The following is a 23,380-nucleotide window of genomic DNA, read 5'->3' on the forward strand; positions in this document are numbered from 1 at the left end:
CGTCTGGAGTCCGTTTGCTCTCTGTATTTATTGTCCTCTTTCTCTAAACAGATATTGATGAGTGTAAGAGTCTTGACAAGGTCTGCGAGGGTCATGGATGTATTAATCTGGTGGGCTCGTACCGCTGTGAGTGCGAGGCGGGCTACATCTTTAACAGCATCAGTCGGGTTTGTGAAGGTAAACAGGTTTTAATCAAGCTTCAGGTTTTCTTTACTGATATTTTGTGAGTACTGTCAATTTCTCTGAGTGTAAAACAAACAAACAAATAAAAAAACCTGAAGTAATGTTGCACTCCAGGATATAATAAGACTGTAATCACTGAACTTTGGCCTGTTGTGATGTGGTGTTTTAGATATTAATGAATGCAGACATTATCCTGGCCGTCTGTGTGCTCACAAGTGCGAAAACACCCTCGGATCCTACAAGTGTAGCTGCACCACAGGTTTCAAACTGGCTGCTGATGGCAGGAACTGTGACGGTGAGCAAAACAGCTGATCAGGAAATGTTTTCTTATTGTTTTATGCAGCTGACCCATCAGTTTTATGTAGATGGAAACAGAATATATTCAACAAGACAATATTTTATTTTTCCTCTCATAAGTACCTCACTGTTTTTATTATTAACAATAATAATAATAATAATAATAATAATAATAATAATAATAATAATAATAATAATAATAACTATTTATATAGCACCTTTAACCATTTGATGCATGAATTATGAGAACCTTAGTCAAGATTTTGTTCTAGAGTGTTTTTATTCCTCTTTAGGCATGAAAAAAACAATGTGATTGAAATTTTTAATAAACCTGTTATTTATGGAGTTACAAAAATGTCCACTCAGCTGGACACCAAGCGTTTAATTTTTGAAGCAAAGAAACATGTATTTAAAAAGTAATTTCAGAAAGTGATAGTGAAAACTCTGAAATAAATTGGTTTTTAATGCAGCTAATCTGATGTTTTCTCCCATTTTAGCATGCTCTAATACTGGTTATTACTCACTTCATGAAGATAATATTAAAAAATAATAATAATTTCTGTTTAAGATAACTGTTAATTACAGTCTTATAACAAATAGCAAATGATTTACTCTAAAAAAACATGTTACTGCAGATCAGGTTTATCAAGAACAGCAGTTACAGTAATTTTATGAATTGCAGTGTATGAGGTGCTGCATGAGCGTCCACTGTGTTGTCTGATATGCAACTAAAACAACAAACCCCATGAATATACAAGAGAACAGCTGTAAAATAACTGTCCACTGTAGTGACCACTATGCATGAAAGGGTTAAAAACTGTGACAGACGAAGCAGAAGGGCACAACAGCAAAATAAAAACAGAAAACACACAACACAATAAAAGAGATAAGTACAGCAAACATGAAAACATGACTAAATTTGAATGCATCGTAGTAGAGAGGGCAGAAATAACATACACTCAACAAAAATATAAACGCACCACTTTTGTTTTTGCTCCCATTTGTCATGAGCTGAACTCAAAGATCTAAAACTTTTTCTGTGTACACACAAGGTTTATTTCTCTCAAATATTGTTCACAAATCTGTCTAAATTTGTGTTAGTAAACACTTCTTCTTTGCTGAGATAATCCATCCACCTCACAGGTGTGGCATATCAAGATGCTGATTAGACAGCAGGATTTTTGCACAGGTGTGCCTTAGGCTGGCCACAATAAAAGGCCACTCCAAAATGTGCAGTTTTATCACACAGCACAATACCACAGATGTCATAAGTTTTGAGGGAATATGCAATTGGCATGCTGACTTCAGGAATGTCCACCAGAGCTTTTGCCTGTGAATTGAATGTTCACTTCTCTACCATAAGCCATCTCCAAAGCTGTTTCAGAGAATTCATGAAGAAGACTGTGCGAGGAAAATGGTGGTCACGCCAAATACTGACTGGTTTTCTGAACCCCCTGGACCACCTAATACAGTAAAAGTGCACATTTTAGAGTGGCCTTTTATTGTGGCCAGCCTAAGCCTTTGCGATGAACTAATAAATGTTGTAGTGGGTGAGACTATTCAACACAGACCCATTATAATACATTTTGATCAACATGACATAAGCTATTGATAATGTAGGAAACAACAGAGAATTGTACATAATCATTTGCATGGATGTACCAAAGCATTTGCAACTTGTTCAAAGAAATGAGAAAGTGCTTCTTTGGTGTGCACAAGTGACGCAATGATGTGAAGGTTGAACAAGTAGTTCTTGGTAATTCTGATCTGAGAAATGTACCAAAGCAACTGAGAAAAACTATAATAGTGGACATATACTCAGTGCCAATGAAAACGCAACACTTGAAGATTCTTATATTTTTTTAAATCGATGAGGATTTTTATTCCATAAGCTCTTTGGAATTAATCATAGGCCATTTCTATACAGTAAAAATAAAAAATCACATCCAAATTTGTTGACAAAAAATAAGGATAAAGAAAGAAACTCAAGGACCCCCAAAACCAAAAGTCACAAAGCGGTCCCGGAGGTGCTGCAGCTCAAAGTAGCGATCCTGCTGTGGCGTGGTCACACGTGCTCGTCCAGGGCGAGGTCTGTCTGCAGTTGAGCCAGTTTCTTCATGCCTCTGTTGCATCCTGACTATGGTGGACACATTGCATCCAAAACGGCGTGCCACCTGCCGAGCAGAGATTCCGGCCTCCAGGAGCCCCATAGCATGGCATCTTTGGTCACGTGTCAGTCTAGGCATCGCTGAGTTATTGCAAATGATTTTCATGCTTTTCAGCTTGCCTTTATATACAGAACATGACCACTCCTTAACTGACCACAATTCCTTAAGTTGAGCAGTTCATTGCTGAGCAATGAGAAAAACAAGTCTTATGAATGCAGACAAGTTCATTCAAGTGACAATAGCTCAACCCTTCTCAGGTTGTTAAGAAATTGTCTGGGATTATCTTATACAGGTGAAACTTAAACATATTGATGCAGCTCAGGAACAATAAAACACATTCAAGTGTTGTGTTTTCATTGGCACTGAGTATACTACTACTGCAGCTGTTAGTACAAATAATAGAAACCTCTACCATCTGTGTAACTATATAATAAACACAATCCCAACTATATGGATAAATGAATAATGATGATGGAGGCAGGAGGTCCAGAGAAAAGGTACCAGGAATCAGTAAACATCTGGGTTGGAGCTTATATTGGTAAGTAATTGTGTTTTTTTTACTGTAGATTTGAACGAATGTGAGAGCAACCCATGCAGTCAAGAGTGCGCCAATGTGTACGGCTCCTACCAGTGTTACTGTCGCCGTGGTTACCAGCTCAGTGACATGGATGGCATGACTTGTGAAGGTAAATTAATTTGTTTCATGCAGTGACAAGCAAAACCAGCTTCTGCAATATTTGAATAATCATCCTGCAGCAATAATAATAATAATAATAATACATTTATAATGGTAAAATATATTTTATAATAGTAAAATATATTTGTTCATGCTGGTCACTGGTTTGACTTGACATTGTCTCTGTGACTCTGCAGATATAGATGAATGCGCCCTGCCCACCGGAGGTCATATTTGCTCCTATCGCTGTCACAACACTCCTGGAAGTTTCCACTGTTCCTGTCCTATCAATGGTTATACCTTAGCAGCAAATGGACGCAGCTGTCAGGGTGATTAGTCCATTTCTAACTACTTCTACTACTGCATTCCAGGTCAATAAATAGGAATATGTTTTGAGGCTTGAAATCTTTTTTTGTCTTTCAGATATCGATGAGTGTCTGACAGGAACACATACCTGTACAGGGAATCAGAGCTGCTTCAATGTCCAGGGAGGATTCAGATGCCTGTCCTTCGACTGTCCGAATAACTACCGCCGTGTGGGAGAGACGTGAGTGTCCCATTTAGGAAAGACATCAACAGACAGAGCTACAATAAATACAGGAACAAACTGTTAACAGGGACAAACAAAGAACTCCAAGGCACATAGATAGATAGATAGATAGATAGATAGATAGATAGATAGATAGATAGATAGATAGATAGATAGATAGATAGATAGATAGATAGATAGATAGATAGATAGATAGATAGATAGATAGATAGATAGATAGATAGATAGTGGTGTGAAATTGACCCTCTCAAGCCAAAAATGTACATGCACAAAAACACTGCTATGTTTTTCTGCTTAAATTTCATCAACTGCTTCCCTCTAATGCAGTGTTTTTCAACCTGGAATTCAAATGGGGTCACCTGAAATTTCTAGTAATTGATAAAAAAAAAAAAAAAGCGAAAAGTGTTGAAATATTTATAGATCTAGCTTGACCATGCCGTAACATTAAAAGTATTTTAATATTTTTAACATGGATAGCCTTGGGGTTTTTTTGTTGTTTCCAGAGTACACATATGCACCACTAACAAAATCCCTTTTCTTAAGAGATCCAAGTCCAAGAAACGCTCCTTTTCCAACAATTTTTGCTACCTATAAACAAACTAGTAAATTTTATCAATACTTATATGTCATATCAATATGAAAGAGTGATATTGATATGACATATTTTCAGTAGAAAAGCCCAACATTGTTCACAAGAGGAGTACTCATGTTCCTTACACTTAATCATAAGAGATTCGTGAACACAGTAGACCACAGGTGTCAAACATGCGGCCCGGGGGCCAAAACTGGCCTGTCAAAAGTTCCAATCTGGCCCACAGGATGAATTTACAAAGTGCAGAGGATATTAACAGTCAAGGGCGTCAAATTCGAGAGTAATAGCATAATAACCTCAAAATTATGACTCCAAATTTTCTTCTTGGTTTAATGTGAAAGAAATAATATGACATTATGCCTATAAATAATGGCAACACCAATTTTTTCTCTTTGATTTATTGCAAAGAACATTAAATTCTGATATCCTTTAATAATAAAATGTCAGTAATAAATAAATAATTATAAATAATAAAATAAATTAACAATATTCTACCTGTTTTGTGCCTTGGTAGATCTGATCTGTAATGCACATGTATATGTCGAGGCCCAAAACGGAATCTGGCCCGATTCAGAATCAGGCCAGCCCAGAATGGAATTCTATTCTAGGCCGGCCTAGAATGGAATCCTGCTGCTATAATGTTATTTTTATACCATGTTTAATGCAAATGATCTAAATTATTACAAAAATCAATACATGGAATTTGCAAATATGTGAAAAAAAAAATGAAACAAACAACATTTTAATTGTAAACTATAATACACTTTATTTACAAATAGAACCTAGTGGTACTCCCCACCAATATATGGTACAGTGAAATCGACTGAAATTGACAATAGTTACTCAAGGTATGTAAGACTGAAAATGTAAAATTATGACAAATTATGGAATTATGGATCATTTGCATTAAACATGGTATAAAAATAACATTATAGCAGCAGGATTCCATTCTAGGCCGGCCTAGAATAGAATTCCATTCTGGGCCGGCCCGATTCTGAATCGGGCCAGATTCCGTTTTGGGCCTCGACATATACATCATAAGTTGAGGCATAATATTGATCAGATTTTTCTTATTATTATTTCTTCTTATTTTTCTTCAGAAATTTCAGTTTTTTCAGCTTATTCACATCCTTTTTGTTTGGATAGTTTGTAAAATGTAAATGTTTTTCATAATTTAATGTTATTTTTTGCATTAAAAAATTTGGAGTTGTCATTATTTATAGGCTACAATGCCATTATTTTACTGGTTTGGCCCACTGGAAATCAAATTGAGCTGAATGTGGCCCCGGAAAAAAAGGAGTTTGACACCCCTGGCCTTGGGGGTTTTTTGTTGTTTCCAGAGTACACATATGCATCACTAACAAAATACCTTTTTTTAAGAGATCCAAGTCCAAGAAACGCTCCTTTTCCAACAATTTTTGCTACCTATAAACAAATTAGTAAATTTTATCAATACTTATATGTCATATCAATATGAAAAAGTGATATTGATATGACATATTTTCAGTAGAAAAGCCCAACATTGTGCACAAGAGGAGTACCCATGTTCCTTACACTTAATCATTAGAGATTCGTGAACACAGTAGACCACAGGTGTCAAACATGCGGCCTGGGGGCCAAAACCGGCCCGTCAAAGGTTCCAATCTGGCCCACAGGATGAATTTACAAAGTGCAGAAGATATGAACAGTCAAGGGCGTCGAATTCGAGAATAATAGCATAATAACCTCAAAATTATGACTCCAAATTTTCTTCTTGGTTTAATGTGAATATAGTTTAATGTTGTTGAATGTTGAATGTTGAATATGGTTTAATGTGACATATTTTCAGCAGAAAAACCCAACATTGTGCACAAGAGGAGTGCTCATGTTCCTTACAGTTAATCATAAGAGATTTGTGAACACAGTACTGTAGACCATATGACCTTTTTAAAACCGTTACCTATTTGTATGGAGGCTGTGCATGTCCAGAATGCTCAGTGCTAGAATGACTTCAGAAAAGACTGGGCTGTAGCATGTTCTGTTCATTTAGAATATGATTAAAAAAAAAAAAAAAAAATGCATATTGTCAGTTTTCATTGGCTCAGTTGCATTAGAGGCTGTGTATGCCCACTCTGATTTGGAGGCCCCTAGTGGACCTCTTGCATGATCCCACAGAGGGAACCATGACTTGCCTGTTAGGTGATATGCTGCTGAGCTGGTGTTCCCTCCACTGCATGCCATGCACGGCAAATGAAATTTACGCCTGGTCTCTCTTTCTCTGTGCCTGTTTTGTTTTGTCTTGTCCCGTCCTGCCCCACCCCCCCCACCCCCTTCTCTCTTCGCAGTCGATGTGAACGCTTGCTTTGCAATGACTCTGAAGAGTGCCTGGCCATGCCCCTGAGAATAACCTACTACTACCTCACCTTCCCCACCAACATCCCTGTCTTCACCAACATCTTCCGCATGGGCCCCTCCCACACTCTGGCCAGCGATGACATCCAGATTGCTATCACTGCTGGCAACGAGGGCAATTTCTTCAAGGCGGAGCAGGTGCCCACTGGCGGCGTGATGTCAGTGGCAAAGCTCATGAGCAAACCCCAGGACTTTGAGCTGTCCCTCGAGCTAAGGCTTCGTCGCTACGGCATAGTCAGCACATACCTGGCAAAAGTACTGGTGTTTGTCACTCAGGATGAGCCCAGAGTACCGTACAATCCACTACTAGAATAAAGATGAGGGTTATTTAAACTGACTTTACATCACAGTTACACAACATGTGCCATTTTCAATGCACTGTCTAGTGGAAAAAGCAGTAAGGGACCATATGTAAAAGTGATACAGAGAGTTAAGGGGAATACCAACACCACAAAGAAAAGAAAAAAAACAATGAACATTAATATGAAGCTACAAAGAGCTGAATACATGAAGCGGAAACATGCTCAAAAAACACTTTAAAGCTCTCTAATCTCATTTGTTGTGTTTACACAGAAAGTTAAATCTGAAATTTCTTTTTACTTTATTGTGGGCAGCATCTCAGTAGCTAAAAAGTTCCAGTAGACCAGTGGTTCTCAATCTTTTTCTATCGGGCCCCCCTTTGGAGGACAAAAAAATCTCCAGGCCCCCCTCAACCCCAACAACATTGCAACAGTGGTGCAATTACAACTTTTATTGAAAGAAACATCAATATCGTAAACATACTTTTTGCTTTCCTTGAATAATTTGTTGTGCAAATTAAAAATAACTTGGAGTTTTGCTTGAATAATACAAATAAACTCAACCAGACTGCTCCCTGAGGCAATATTTTTCCAAATAAAAATAGGAAATGTGCAATTATCTTACAAATATGACAATAAAGTAACTTTGTTTTTAGAACAACAAACAAATTTTTATAACAAAGATTTTAACAATATCAGTGGTTGCAATGAGCCCATTTACATTGCACATCTCAGAACATTAAAGTGCAAACTGTATAAACTATGCAAAAACAGAAACACTGCAGTAAAATCCTTGTCCATTCTCCAAACCTAAACTCTTTGTCTAGTCTAGTGACAGATCACCATGGCAGTAGATTTGTTTGTTGTGCATCCCTAAAATGGGCGCAGGGTGCTCCAACGCTAAAACATTAGTTCTACCTGCTACATGTGCTGAACCTGAAGGGAAAAAAATAAACACCCAGGAGTGATCCCATGCCCCCCCTGGCAAGTCTTCACGCCTCCCCTGGGGGGCCCACCCCACAGTTTGAGAAACTCTGCGTTAGACTAAGAGATGGTGTTGATCTTCTCAATTAATCCCTAATAAGAATCACAATATCTCCTAAAATCTATTTTGTAACATCGCTTTCATTTCCACAATTAATTACTTGGAAATATAATGAGTGGGTTATTCAGAACAAAGTCAATAATCAAGTGATGTCTACTCTTCATTATTGTTATTAATTAAACATAAAGATAACCCAGTCATACACTAAACATGTTTTGAAAATGGCACACCAGTTCTAAGAGTAGGTATGAAAAAAGGCACAGTTTTAGTACTGGAGCATGTGACATAATAAACATAGATATAAGATATACCTATAGATATAAGGATCAGCAGTGTAAATGAGGTCCAATTGAATGTATCTGTTTGGAGGTAAGGCATTAGACAGCCGCTAGGTGGTGTTCTAGGTCAGGGTATATCATAAAATGGTAATGACCCAACTCTGCCTTCAACTGAGTGTAATTTGATGATGGTTGCATGATAAAGTCTGACGTTTTGCAGTATTTTATGGTTTATATGTTGGATGAACAATTTTCTATTAAAATTGAAATAGAAATAACACATGTTCAAGTCATTTCTAGTTTTTGATAATGGTGCATAGTGGAATTTCGAAAGACAGCAAGGTAGAAGGGCTTTTTTCAGACATTATTGCAAGTTGTTGTAATAACTCGAGTAACATTCTTTACGTTAGCTATTTTACATTTTCTCCATCAGTTGTATTTTTAATCAGATGTAAGCCAAGTCTGCATTTTAAATCAGTTGTAACATTGTTTTATACACCATACATTATTGTTTATAATTCCTGTAATTCCATACCTCCAAATATCTGAGCTTTTTTGAGCATTTTTTTTGGTATGCATTAATACTCCCTTCTCCAAAACGTCAGTTACCTTGTACTATAAATATATCTTTCTATGGCACTTATTTTCATGCACATCTCCTTAGATCCGTTTACATTTTAGGCTTAATGTGAAATGCACAGATTTCCACTGCATACTGCGGGTGTAAACCCCAAAGCAGACAGATAATCTAAATGAAGGCTGAGTAAGTGACACGCGATGGGATGCAGTGGCAAAGGAGAGGGAAATGTGCACCAGCAGGATAGAATATAAATAGTTTGACATGCTGTGAGGCTGCTGCCCGGGGCTGTGGCTTATAATAACTGTAAATTCAGATGTCCTAGGTTCCTCCTGTCTTGAGCTGTCAGGCCAGTAAGGATGCACTTGGTCCCTAGTGGGGATATCCTTAAAATAAGAACATAGTGGCGTGCAGGAGGTTTTTTCCTCCCCTTTGACATTGAGTTATGGGGCTCTGGGCTCTGGCCGGTGGTCTGAACAATTTGTGGTACAGCAACATCACCGCGCACAGAATGAATGATGCCCTGCAGTGTTTGTGTTGGGGCGTTATCAATGTGCCGACTATAAATAATAATTACCAAAAAAATAAAAGGCCCTACGCTTGACCAGAAGACTTTCATCCAAAAAGTCTGTTTTTCTTTCTGGTCTGAAAGTATTGGGGTTTTTCTCCTGGGCTAGGCCACGTGAGGCATGGAGAGATGAAGAAGACATTCATATACTGTAAGCATGCACGCGCACAGACCCACATATACACAAGCACGTTTGCATGCTTAAATGCACACATGCACAAATGAACATGTGCAGTTGAGGTGTTCTTGCTGCAGATATCCACATGCATTAAAACAGACAGGGTGTAACTAGCTCCACTTGCTGTTCTTCCTTTGAAGTGTCCATTTATGTGTATGGGGGCAGTTCATCCAGGGTCATTATCTTCTCATAAATTTACTCTCTACCCCAAAAGAGCTTTCACCTCGTCCTCTAGAGCCCCGCTCGGGTCTTTCTGCAGCTCAGGCCATGGTATTATAAACTAGAGAACATTTTGTGGGTTTGGCCTGGGCCAAAGTAAAACTTGGACCCACTCGCTAATTGCTAATTACAAGCCCCTACCCAGTGGTGGCTTGACTTTTTGTCAGGGGCTTCTCTCCTCACTCTCCATGAAAGGAGCTCTGCAACCCAAGCTGAGCCCAGACTTTGAGCTTCAGCCTATAGGTCCCTCGAGGAGCGCCAGAGATCCACAGTACATGAGTCACAATGTGGCTATATGGCTGCCATGCACATTAACTGGACTTATACATGGCAACTTGGCTGTTTTCATAACCCAATATAGCCATACACTGACTTGTCTCCTTTGTGAAGAAGTCTGAATTTAACTTCTTGGATGTCAGAGTCAAGGCTTTTATTTAGTTTTAATAGTTCTCTCATGATCAAGTCCCTTGTTGTTTCAAAGACAGGCTCGTGATTTATGAAGTTGTTAATGCGTTGGAAACCTCTCTCACAGTCCGACACAGCAGACAGGTAGTGAATAGTGATACTTCAGGTGGCTTTAGGAGCCAGCAGAGGCCCTCCATTCCCTCCAACCTGTCACTGATTAGGCTGTGGAATAAACAAAGCCCTAAATAATAGGATAAGAGCTGCCCTGGGGAGAGGCTGGGGAGTTGTCTAGTCATGTTGCTCACAATTTAGGAGTCTTTTAGAACACTCCCTTGTCCCATAAATCCTCCTCAAGAGATTATCTGATGTGAAGCCGGGGATGCTCAGCAAATCCAAATATTTTCCTGAGCAGGTTGTGGATCATTCTCTGTGAGTGTAGTAATTCATTTCCCACACACAGCTTGAAATAGGGCATCAGAAAAGCATCAATGGCAGTGCGAGTCTCCACAAGTTACAAAGTTTGGCTTTAGCACTACCTTTGGCTATTGTTGTTTATTATTCTTCCAAACCACATAGAATTAGATTGTGTTTGATGTTGACTGCTATATCCAGTGTCCTTGCTATCTTGTTCAAATAATGTTTGTGTTGCGGCCATTGAAGTTATCCCACTGAGTTCTTGATTATGTAGTGGGCTACTCCTAAGGATGCCCTGTTATTGTGAGCTTTAGAAACCAAAGGCGGTTGACTCTTGAAGTCTTTATGTAGACTTTACCTAAAGGTCGGAGGCCATGTGTGTATGTTTTTGTTTCCTTTTCTGTGTGCGTCTGTGTGTATGTGTGCTTGAATGTGGGTGTGTGCTGCTTCTCTTCTTTACAGAGTGGCCAGACTTCAACGTACTGACACCATTCGCTGTATAAAGACCTGCCTACCCAATGACTTTGCCTGTGGTGTGGACCCCATACACTCAATATCGCACACCTTCATCTCCTTGCCCACCTTCAGAGAGTTCACAAGACCAGAGGGTAAATACAGCTCCATGTTTTCCTCAAATACGAGTCCAGTCACGTGCAAAAAATATTAATATTATGAACTGTGAATTTTTCCAGGAATCCTTGCATTGTATAGTTTACCCCTCCCAAACACTCATCATTTAGTCTTCGATTGAAATTTGATGACAAGAGCATCATTTATGTGTTTTTGATGTTAGTAAGACTTTTTTCCCCCCTCTTCAGCTCTACTTTATCTTCCTTAATCTCTAAGCTCCCAACAAATGCATTTCCCTGCAGTTGTCAGAATCCATATGATTACCTCTGACCCCAAATTAGCTATTCCATGAGGTTCTCCATGCAACCCTGGCTTGGCTGGGCCACACCAGAGAATAAGTGACATGCTGGTTGGATATGAGTAACCACGGTAATCACTCGCAGACAGTGACAGCTGACAAGCATCTACTGGCCAGCTTGCAGGGCATGTTTCAGACACACTCATGCTCAACGTCATGGGGAGTTTAGCTCATGTCATTTCCCATAAGGCCCAGGTTCTAAGCAAAGAAGGTATGTAAAAAAAAACAAAAAAACAATATATATAGCACTTTACTGGTCAAAAGTCATAAAGTGTTTTACAACATCATATAGGCAGCATAAAAACTTAAATTAAAATACAAAAGATATGAAAACGTTGGGCTGTAAGGACTCCAGGCCCCGCAGCTGAACCACCATACTGAATAGTTTCAACCTTCCAGTGACCCCTTCAGGGTACAGTTAATACAGACATTTTGGTCTCCCATTTTATTGTGTTTGCCTCAGGGGGAAAAAAAAAAAAAAAAAGCAAGCGTTGGCACAGGATTGGCAGCTCAATCCTAGTGTGATTAAGAGGGTTTAGACTCCAAAAGCTTTTTGTGTCTAATTGTTATCTTCCAACAGAAATTGTCTTCCTGAGAACTTCAGTGCGGGCTTACGGGGCCTATCACTTAGGCAGTTACGACGTCAAGTTTGAGATCCTCGAGGGTAATGTGGAGAATGCCTTTGACATCATCAAGAGGATAGAGAATGGAATGTATGTCGGTGAGTATCACAGTTATTTGTCTGTTTTGCCTCTTTGAGAGATAAATGTTAAGGTAGTTTGGATGAATCAACCAAGTACGACTATTATTCTGATATTATCGATATTAAATTATGTCCACTTTGTATGCATTTTATCAGATGTGTACACTGAGAAGGGATAAAGAATATAAAATGCTTCCATAAGCAATGTCTGATTCCTTGACAAAAGTACATGTGACAGAGCCTGTTATGGTTTTTGCAGTGTGGTGGCATCATGTAGCTGTCATCATCTTCATGGGGACTTTTGGCATCTGTGTCTCTGGAGTGTTGTCCGCTGAGTGGCTCTTAAGAGACAGACGAAGGCTTGTTTCTGTCTTACCAAATATTTGGCATCAATTTTCACAGTCTTGTGGTTAAACAAAGTACCATTTAATTCACTTATCCATGGCTATGCTTATCCCAAGCAGATCATTACTTTCCACAATACAGAAGTAGACGGTATAAACTGAATGCTGTGTATGCACGTGCACGAATGCGTGAAGGATTGTAGTTGACGAGAAGTTCCTCATAACTACCTGCTCAGTATCTGCCAATGCGCAAAAGGGACTGCTGTGGTTCAAGGTGGGGCAGCAGATACCATCTCCAGTGGTGTGTAACAACAACACATGTTTGGGTAGAAGCCATTCCCAGCCTTTAGTCTGGTGGTGACCCAAGGCTGCTGCACGCCTGTGGGAGAGCTGAACTGAGCCTTGGCTCCAGAAGGATGGGGGTGTTGTAAGCCCAGAGATGACACATTGTTGGGCTCATCTAGGTTTTGTTTTGGTTGTGTGCTGTGATGCAGGCAGGGTGGTAGTGGAAGGACAGCGTCTTCTGCCTCATCTTCTCTTGCTGACGGATGTAAGGATGGTCTGTCAGTACGCACATCTGTCTTCGCAGAATGAAAGGCTGAGAGGGAGAAAACACAGAGAAAGAAGGAGTATGTGATGGTCATTGGTTTAGTCTGGATTGTGTGCACATTCAAGCATGCTTCTCTTCTAAACTTGTGCAGAAACAGATGTGTGCTTGTCAAATACACCTAAATTTTTGCAAAAAGAAAAAAAAAAAATACTACCAGCAATAATTCACCCAATTCAGTCTAAATGTTGTATAATTATACTTTAGTAGCTTATAATGGTATGTTTTCATTGGAATGTGAGGTAATGCAATCGTACATGAGTAACAAGCTTTATTTTGTAATACGTTGTCTATTGTGTGTGTCTATGTGCGTATTGTGCAGAGAGGATTTAGAAGACATTCCCTGTTTATAGCGGTACTCATTTACAGGGGCAAGTATGTATGTCTCTGCAAGGGTGGGAGAGAGAATAAAATTGCAGAGAGAGAAAGACAAAGTAATAGACTGTGATTCAATGAAAGAGGAAAGAGAGAGAAAATATGTGCAGAAGTAATCCTGGGTGCTTTGCTTCATGTGGTTAAATGTATTGTTCCATTTCCCCACGCTAGGCCTCAGTGTCTCGCCGAGCATTAGAGCACTTAAACTAACGACCACATGAAAGGCCTGTTTGTGAGAAGCCACTTCTCTCCCAAACCCATTGGATGCTTATTGGATGCAGCTCTTGCATGTTAGCACCAGTTGCCCATCGCATATCCAAAGTGAGGCTCTGTGCACTGAAGCCTTTGGTCACTGAGTGCTTGCTGTGAAGTGTGGTGTCCACAGTGTGATGAAGGCCCTCTTGGTTTTATTTAGTGGGTTGTGCTGCTGGTGCTTTGGCTCTCAATCGCTGCTGTTGCGTAACCATTGTATGAGGCTCGCTGACGTGTCACATAAGGAAGTTTAGTTTCCAGTATCTCCAGTGTCTCCAACAGTGGTATTATAGTTTGGTGGGATGTGAAGAGTAGCAGACATTGAGGCTCCACTAATGGACAAGTGCGTGAACTCAAGCAAACTTTGGCCATTATTTTTGGCCACTTTTAGTGTTTTTGAAAGGGACAAAAGAGGCAGTTAGGAATCCCCAGAATCCATTTCTAACTTGAAAAAGCGATTTTTAAAAGGTTTGATTGGCTCCTATTCACTTCCTTTCTGCTCACTTACCCACTATTTAAAAACTTTTTACCCATCGACTGCACACACATGCGTGCAGTGTACATGCATGCACACACACATGTACTGGCTGAAGGCACAGTCTTGTGCTATAAGAGCTGCACCACATTTTCCCAGTTTCTGGTCATCCATCACTGGTTTTCCCATTGCTGTCACACGTGGATGACAACTCTGACAGCCTTACGCATCTGTGAAAACACAAGCAGCCCTCAGTACTTGGAAAACACGATCAGAACCAATCACATACTTAAACGCGTTGCTTGTGATGACCACAGTAGCATAACGGCGACCACACAAACCCCCCCTAACGTAGACATAGAACAGAACCACCAAACTGATAAATATGATCCTCACAAGAAAGCTGACATTTGTGACACATCACACACAGGTTGGGAAACACAAACCATGAAGGTTTGCATTACTCATTGTAATGCTGTCACCCACATTTGATTCGGGACAGGTTGTTTGAACAGGGTTGATAATGGGATGACTGATTTTGGTCCACAGCAGGTGGATGGATAAATCCTCCCTCTGAAAACACTCTGTCATGTGTGCTGACGTGCAGACTGGAGGATTCCCTGCAACCTGTGGCTAACACTGGCCAACACTGGTGGTCTCTCATGTCTGATAAATTGCTGCTATTTTTGCTGTTTATTTTTAAGCCCAAGTAACATCATTTGTGGCTCTAATATAAGAAAAGAAGAGTTGAGGGAAGTTATGATGGTAAATGTAAGATCCACTTTGATCTGTTCAGGATATGTTTTTCTTTTATGGAAGAGCAAACTTAACATGTTTTAACAAAACAATAAACCAGATACCCAGATAATATTCATATGTTTATGTAAAATGTGATGCTTTAGTTTCAGGGGAGAATTTAACCTAGTGCAAAAACAGAGGACGTCATTTACTGTATTAACCCTTTCATGCATGAATTATGAGAACCTTAGTCAAGATTTTTTTTTTTTTCTGGAGTGTTTTTATACCTCCTTTGGCATAAAAAAAAAATGCGATCAAGTTTTTTTTTTTCATGGAGTTACAAAAATGTCCATGCATTTAATTTTTTAAGTAAAGAAATATGTATTTAAAACTCAATATCAGAAAGTAAAATGAAAACAATGAAATAAAAACATTTTTAAGGCTGCTAATTTGATGTTTTCTCACATTTTACCATACTCTAATGCTAGTTATTACCTCATATAATATGCAAAAAACAACTCTTTTTGTCTAACAAATAACAACTGATTTACACTTAAACATGTTACTGCAGATCAGGTTTATCAAGAACAGCAAAGTTATAGTAATGGTATGAATTACAGTGTATTACGGGATGTTGCATAAGTATCCACTGTGTTGGCTCATATGGAACTAAAACAACAAAACCTATGAATATACAAGAGAACAGCTGGAGAAGAACTGTCCACTGTAGTGACCACAATGCATGAAAGGGTTAATTCTAAAGCAAATGGTGATATTTCATTACAGAAATAAAATTGTCTTGACTTCATGACTGAAAAAAACAAAACAAAAACAAAACATCGTATATAAATCTAATGTACAAAAGAATAAGTGGAATCAAACCGTCAGCTTATGTTTAGTCATCCTTTGAGTGTGTCCAAATGACTTCTTTTTATGAGTAACTCTTTGTCATGGAAGGATTTTCCTGCACCATTAATCACTGCTCTCTACTCTGAAGAATCTGTCATTTTTTTCAGGGCAGATTTTCAGTCTTCAGAAGTTCGCGTCATAAAGAGAGACGTGATACAGTATCTTCTGTTCCTGAAAAGGCCATCCTCTAGAGAAACTGTAAATCTAAGACACTTGAGCTAAATACCATTCATTTTTAAAATATAGGTGGAAGTATGCCTCTGCGGTTTATATTCTGCCAGGAGAATAAATACCTCGCTGCTAGAAGCCACTGAGGCAGACAGTAAGATGAATGAATAAGGAAGTGGAAAGTTTGTCTATATGCAGGTAGTCATGGCAGTCATAGCGGCCATCCACAGTGGCTGGTGGAATGTGAGCCTTCTGTGTGAGACATGACTACTTCTGAAACAGTGCAGCTTGCGGCTCTGGCTTGCGGCGGGGCTGTTGAGGAGTTGAAGACAGAAGTGGAGATAAGCAGACAACTCGCTCCTCAACTTTGAGAAGCTGTCATTTGGATGAATCATGACATGGCAGCAACGGGCCCACCGGAGTGTGCCAAGCCCATAAGCAATCTGCGTCTGCTCCACAAGAGATTAGTGTGGCTAATCAAAACAGGGTCTTCCCCGCCCAACTACCCCGCAGTCAAACCAACAACGTTCCCTTCGGGTGGTCCTGTATCATCAACACACTGACGAAGAGATAGTGATTGTGCAAATATGTCACGCTTCCAGAGACATACCACGTACAGTCAAAAAGGCACTGGTATGTACATGCGAAGCAGTAAGAGCACATATTACTTGTAATAAAACTGTCTTAATGATGAAGCAGCTACTCTTATCTCCCTTGGTTTGGTGATTTATTCACATTCCACTTATCATCACTCTTTTTTATGATTTTAGGAAAATGTAACTTTGTTTAGTTAATTGCTCAAATCATAATATTAATGGTGTTCTTATCCGTGAGCATTTACACATGTCACAGAAGATAGTAAAGTATTGTAAAAACTAATCAAAATTAATGCCTTCCTTCATGTACAGCACAGGATGTAATACAGGGGATTATGATGTGAAACTTAATCTAGCAGAGAGCATGTTTTCCTCTTATATTCCTTCCATTCAATCTATAAAGCAAGGTTATTATTGACGAAAACTAACGAAATGACGAAAACTAGAATTGTAAAAACATTTTTGTTAACTGAAATGAATAAAAACTATAATTAAAAGAAAAAAAAAACAATAACTAACTGAAACTGTATTGTGGGCTTACAAAACTAACTAAAACAGATAAAAATTATGGATAAAATTCACTTCGTTTTTGTCTTTGTCAATGTTGGATTGATACGAAATCGTTTTATTTCCCTAAAGCAATTTTAGCTGCTCGCACCATATGATATTTAACGGTCTGTCACTTCTCGTCACTTGTGGTTTAGAGCTGTCTTCTGGTTCCTACTCTACCTGGAAACATGGAGACTAAAGTTGGGAGAAAGCAGCAAAGTCGTGTTTGGGATTTATTTGAATACGACGGAGAAGAAGATAAAAGTTATGAAAAAACTAAAACTAAATTAAAACTAAGCATTTAGAAAATAACAAAAACTAATAAAAACTAGCAAACCTGCTCTAAAAACTAATTAAAACTAACTGAATTAGAGAAAAAAAGTCAAAACTAAGTAAAACTAAACTATAATGAAAATCCAAAACTATTACAACCTTGCTGTAAAGTCAAGTCTATTTTTTGCTCCTTAGTTATGGGTCTTAGCATTGAAAGGCCACTTGTAATGTATTGCAAAGGTTGTGGTAAAGATAATGGGGCACGTTATGTCATCTCAGCTGCTCTGGCCCACGACTGCTAAAACTGAAAGTCCAAGAAAAGAACCAATTCCCAAAGGCGACGTTTCAATGATGTCACAGCCCAGTGAGTGACACTGTCCAACAATGACCCATGGGTCATTTAAGAGATCTGTAAGTATGACTCACTGTTAATTGACCTTAAAATATCATGCCGCATTCACTGGCCTTTCTGAGCAGGGGTGCACACGGATCCCAGCTCTTACTTTGGAGTGGTCATACTTATGTTTGGACAGCCTGTCCTGACTGGCCATCCATGTGCCAGTGACCAGGCTGTAAACACAAGATCCTGTTCCTGCGGGGCCTTCACACTCAGCCTCTTTTACAGTGGCTTATGTTGTCGTGCCAAGCAATTTGAATGGGCTATATTTCATCCATGCTGATGGGTTATCAAAACTCAGATTGCTTGGTTTGCTAATGGGGTAACAGGGGAGCTAGTTAGCAATTTCCATGGCGTGTGTTTCAGCTTTTATGGACTTGTTGGAGTAAAAGTTCTATCCCGTTTTCATCCTGGTAATGACTGAATAACATCATTATGTAAGAAATCTGCTTTTGCTGCTTTTATTTTTACACACACTGTACTATGTCGTACATCTGTGCTATTGTTGGATACAAAAACAAATCACAGTTAAATCTGCAATGATGATTAAAAATGCCCTTTAGTACCCTCTTGTATACTGAAACTTTGTACACCACCTGGATGCTCTCCAATGGTTTCACTGCAGTGAGCATGCACAGCGCCACAACCAGCGTGTCATTATACAATACTGTGGTGAGGCCAATGCATACTTTTCATTTGTCTCTGGTGTTAAACCCGTTCATTTTGGATTTTGTCATACACTTCCTCGCTGAGTTGTAGAAACCAGAAAACCCCGAAATTGTACTGTTTACATGTAACCCTTCAATATTGCAACCCTCGTGGCCATGAAGGATGACAAATGCCTCCTGGCATTTTCTTCACTTTGTTTTGTGGCAGTGTCTCTGCTAGTAGCATGTATTTATTTAAGTCTATTTTCTACTTAAGGTTCTACTTTATGGTGTAGCGGAATGTTTTGGAGAACATACAGATTGTACAGCTGTTTGTTTGATGGTGGCTGTTAAAGCCTGCATAGTCACCTTTGCACCCTGTGGCAGATACCTCAGTGAAATGGAAAGACACCACAAACCTTTCCAACTGGATTTACTGGGAATACAAGGCCCCATATGACATGACCTTGCACCCATTCACAGAGAACACTGCCAGCTTTTTTTTTTTTTCAAAGGCTGTACCATGTTTATTTATATGAATCTCAGGTGGTATGGTAGCCAATCAAACTCAACCTGTTTTGTGGTTGTTGGTTTTTGCCATTCAGCCTGGATGAAATGTTAAAGATGAGTATGCGGTTGTGGTTTCACCTCAGGTTCACTGTGAGTATGTTGAGGCCCAGCTGTTAGCTGATGCTTTCCCCTCATTGAGGATACCACTATGCTTTTGATGGGAAGCTTACGGAAACACGCAGTCATTATGTTAGGATTTCTCAGAGGCTTTCAAGAGGTCAGATACACCAACAGTAGTATCAGGCTCCTTTGTGCACAATTGGACACATGACTGTAATTACTCTTTTCTCGCCGTCAAGGTTGAGCAATGAATAGTTTAAACAAAGTTGAATGTATGTTTTCATACTAATCAGAATGTAACTAACGTGTAGAAGACATCTCGCAGCTTAAGATCTGCTGTTTTTACATTGTTATCACACTCAAATCTCAAATTCCACAACTGGATATTGCTGAAAAAAACAGAAACCTAGAATGAATTGTGCTGACAACTGAGAATTGTGCTGTATTCCAGCACACTAACTGTGAGGCTGGCGCAAATATTTCATTTGGGAAAACAAATGGACTATACCCTCCTCAGAAATTTACAAAACACTAATCTTTCTCAGACACATTCCACATATTGTACTATTTAGATCCCCTAATTTTCTATTTTTTTTACTTGGATGTGATGTGAGTTTGTCTTTTGAAAATTTGTTTTTGTTTTCACATAAACAGTCTTTTCAGTTCAAAATCTGCCCTCAGTTACCTCTTATTTTAGGTGTGTATTCCTGAAATTTACACCATGCATGCAACAATAAAAACCGTTTGAATGTCGATTAATATCTGGCTATGTGGTGATCAGTTTGTCCTTATACAGTGGTGCTTCCTCATCTTCTTCATGTGCTTGCTCAACTGCTCTTGATTTTGTTTGATTTAAGTAAATGACCCTCCTGAACATAGAGTTTGCACTGGTCGTCTCCAGCACCGTTGCCATCTCATGTCTCTTATGTTTGATGTCCTCAAACAAGACTCATTTTTTCTAATGTTAATGTTATGGTCGTTGTTAGGCTTAAGCAAAGACTTGCTCTTTCTGATGGCTGACGCTTTGGAAACAATAAAATCTGAGTCCCACTCCCCTCTGTCTACTGTCACTACGCAACAGAGTCCCAAAACACCAAAACAGGGGCAACCCTGGTAGAAATGGGCCCCATTCCACACTCTTCCAAGTGCTTATCGCTGAAATCTTCTGGAATCTGCTATGTGCCCTCAGATTTGACTTAAAGAGGTATAAGAGGGCAAAAGAAAGTGACAGAGAAAGAGAAAGAAAGCAGTTCAAGCTCGTATAACTTGCCCCTCCCAAAGTTAAAGATGGATTCCTGGAGAAATGCCTCCATGGCTGTATCGCGTGACAGCGACTGCTCCCCTCCATCAAACACATGGGACTCATTTACCCTTGTGGGCCACAGTGATGGTGCCACAAACACCAGGCCCCCTCAGGAAGGGAAGAGAGGGGAGGAAGAGAAGGAGGAGAATTAGTGTGTGGGGGGGATCTGCCATCATACAATGCCAGGGTCCCAAAGGACACGAAGGATGGCGCATAATGGATCATCAGGGGTGTACGGCGATCAAATGGTTTTAGTGCTTTTTTATAAGAACCACACCAATGAGCCTCATAATTCAGAGTGATGGAAGCAGTGATCTGTCGTAATGTTCAATCATGTTGGATTAAACTCTTTAGTCATCATACTGAGAAAAGCTATACTTTTTTCACACTGGGTTTAATAAAAGCAGCAGGAGAAAATAGTTGGCTAAAGGTGTGATAGGACAGTGTGGTTGTGATTGTGCTGCCTGACTGCACTGTGGTGATGGCTGTTCAAACAGGCCAGAGCTGAAATGTCACCAGCCCTCTGCAAAGAAAAAGCCCGCTGACAGCCTGTATAAACACTGACATTTTTTCCTCCTGTAATCGCATGTTCACTTAAAAGAGCACCCAATGAATTCCATGGGCATTCAGTAATGCTCTGTTTTCAGTGTGTTTATTCTCCCATCTGTTTTACCATGATAGAGGTTGTCTGTTGTCAATAAGGAGAGGGTGGAAGGTAGGAAATCATGAGAAATAAAATCCAGCTTGCCATGGACAATCCTGACGTGAGTGCATGAACTACTCAGCACATCATTAGTCTTTAATCATCAACACCACGCTTAATCTGAACAGTCATCCGAAAGTAGTAACCGACACCACGGCACGCAAGAAAGCGCCCCAGTAGGAGTGTGTGGGAAGTGATAATAAACCTCTTTCTGAAAAACACATTGCTGTTGAGTTCTAACAATTTAATTCACTTATGATAATCAGCGACAATGACATCCCACTCATATGAATTGTTTTATGTGTTGAACCTAATCCCAGAAACACATGCCGTGAAATTTGCGTAAATAAACCCAACTGTGATTTGAGCTAACGGACCAGCAAACCAACCAGCAGAAGACATCCAAACAAAGACTGTATTAAAGCTGTGCTAACCCCGACATCTGAAAAATGAAGAACCTCTACGTGTCTTACTGCTTGTCAGTTCATTTGCAAGTGCTCAATAATCACATGGAAGTCTGAAAATAACATTAATTCCTTAACTATCAAGATAAAAATCTCAGAAAGATCCCATGATGCAACACAAGCAGCTGTTTTTACAACCACTCCTAAAATAAATCATCTGCTGGATTTCAGTATGTTTGGATTTCATCTAGTTACAATGACTTTTTACTTGCTTACTCGCTGGTTTAACTGTTGCCTGGTCGTAGTCACTGGTTTTTGTTCATCTCTGTCTCCTGTAGGGGTTGTCCGTCAGGTGAAGCTGCTCATTGGTCCAATGACTACAGTGCTGAAACTGCTCATGCGCAACCTGACCACCCAGGGCGAATCCAGCCAGAATGTCATCAACGTTCACGTCTTTGTCTCCGAGTTCTGGTTCTAAGACGTCAATGTTACATTTTGCCACATATGTTAAGACAACCATTGTCAACACTGTACACTCTGGTTATGTTATCAATGCATAGATCAGCGGGGTTTTCATTTAACTGACTCTTTCTGAGATGGAAACCTATTATCTGCTTCTAGAGACAGCACTACACTCTGTTTTGATAACAAGCTCAGCCTGAAATATTCTCCTGTGTTGCATCTGGATTGGAGTTAAATATGAAGAAAGTTTATGTAAAAAAAAAAATCTTTTCAGAAATGAGACATCCTATTTTTTTAATGGAAAGTGCATGCATTTATGAAGGCTATTAAAGGATATGATGGTTGAATGCAATCATATCCTTTACATGATTTTAGAAACTTTGTGTTTGTAACATCCACTTTTCCTTTCTTGCAGTATGCATTGGATCAGGTATTTTTTTCTATGGAATAAACACTATTTTTCTTGAGAGTAGCCTACTTGTTATTCTTCTTAGGATACAATTCAAATGTTTACTTTATAATGTATGATCATTCCCTTCCAGTATTGGTTCCAATGTCTAAAGCAATTTTGTCTAATTTCTGGTCATTTTAGCTTTCTGGTTATTTTACATCTTCGACAAGAAGTTCCAAAACCAATGGAGTGACAGTTTAACACATTCGGTCTTATGTTGACGCTTCCAAACTTTGTGCAAGTGAATGAGGTCATAACTCAGACAGGAAATTTGATTGTGATAATTGGGACATGTCAATATTAGCTGACAAACAGAAACATGCAAATAGAGCTATCGAAGCAGGTTTACTTTGGCTCATTGCAGTCAGTGGAATGTCTGTTTCCATAGGGACATTTAAAACATTTTATTTATTTTTTCACTCACTGATATCTTGGCAAAGGGTGGAGAAAAAAATGGCAAATATTACCAGACTGTCCTCAGAATGCCCTCTATGTAGGATTGCACATAGAGCGAGCTTCTGTTTAAAACACTGTGTGCACGCATGTTAACAGTTCACTGTGGGTTTCACATGTGGCCATTTTGATATTCTGGGGGTTAGGATTTCCAGAAAATGGTCCTCAGTATA

General features: G+C 39.3%; 1 protein-coding gene across 2 annotated transcripts in view; it reads left to right on the forward strand.

The window, feature by feature from the left end:
• The window catches only part of fbln1 (fibulin 1), a 49,370-nt gene extending 26,598 nt beyond the window's left edge, over window positions 1-22,772 (forward strand). Inside the window, exons 10-17 of one of the 2 annotated variants that reach the window (XM_030136969.1) lie at window positions 52-177; window positions 353-478; window positions 3,215-3,334; window positions 3,522-3,653; window positions 3,748-3,871; window positions 11,303-11,448; window positions 12,349-12,489; window positions 22,180-22,772. In XM_030136969.1, coding sequence (XP_029992829.1) covers window positions 52-177; window positions 353-478; window positions 3,215-3,334; window positions 3,522-3,653; window positions 3,748-3,871; window positions 11,303-11,448; window positions 12,349-12,489; window positions 22,180-22,319 — 1,055 coding nt within the window. In that variant the 3' untranslated portion in view covers window positions 22,320-22,772. Of the gene's footprint in view, window positions 1-51; window positions 178-352; window positions 479-3,214; window positions 3,335-3,521; window positions 3,654-3,747; window positions 3,872-6,790; window positions 7,490-8,185; window positions 8,760-11,302; window positions 11,449-12,348; window positions 12,490-22,179 lie in introns of those variants that run through there. The other variant, XR_003935644.1, reaches the window with a different exon arrangement.
• Window positions 22,773-23,380: the final 608 nt, after the last annotated feature.

The sequence above is a fragment of the Sphaeramia orbicularis genome, chromosome 6 (assembly GCF_902148855.1).
Source record: "Sphaeramia orbicularis chromosome 6, fSphaOr1.1, whole genome shotgun sequence".
NCBI classification, from domain to species: domain Eukaryota; kingdom Metazoa; phylum Chordata; class Actinopteri; order Kurtiformes; family Apogonidae; genus Sphaeramia; species Sphaeramia orbicularis.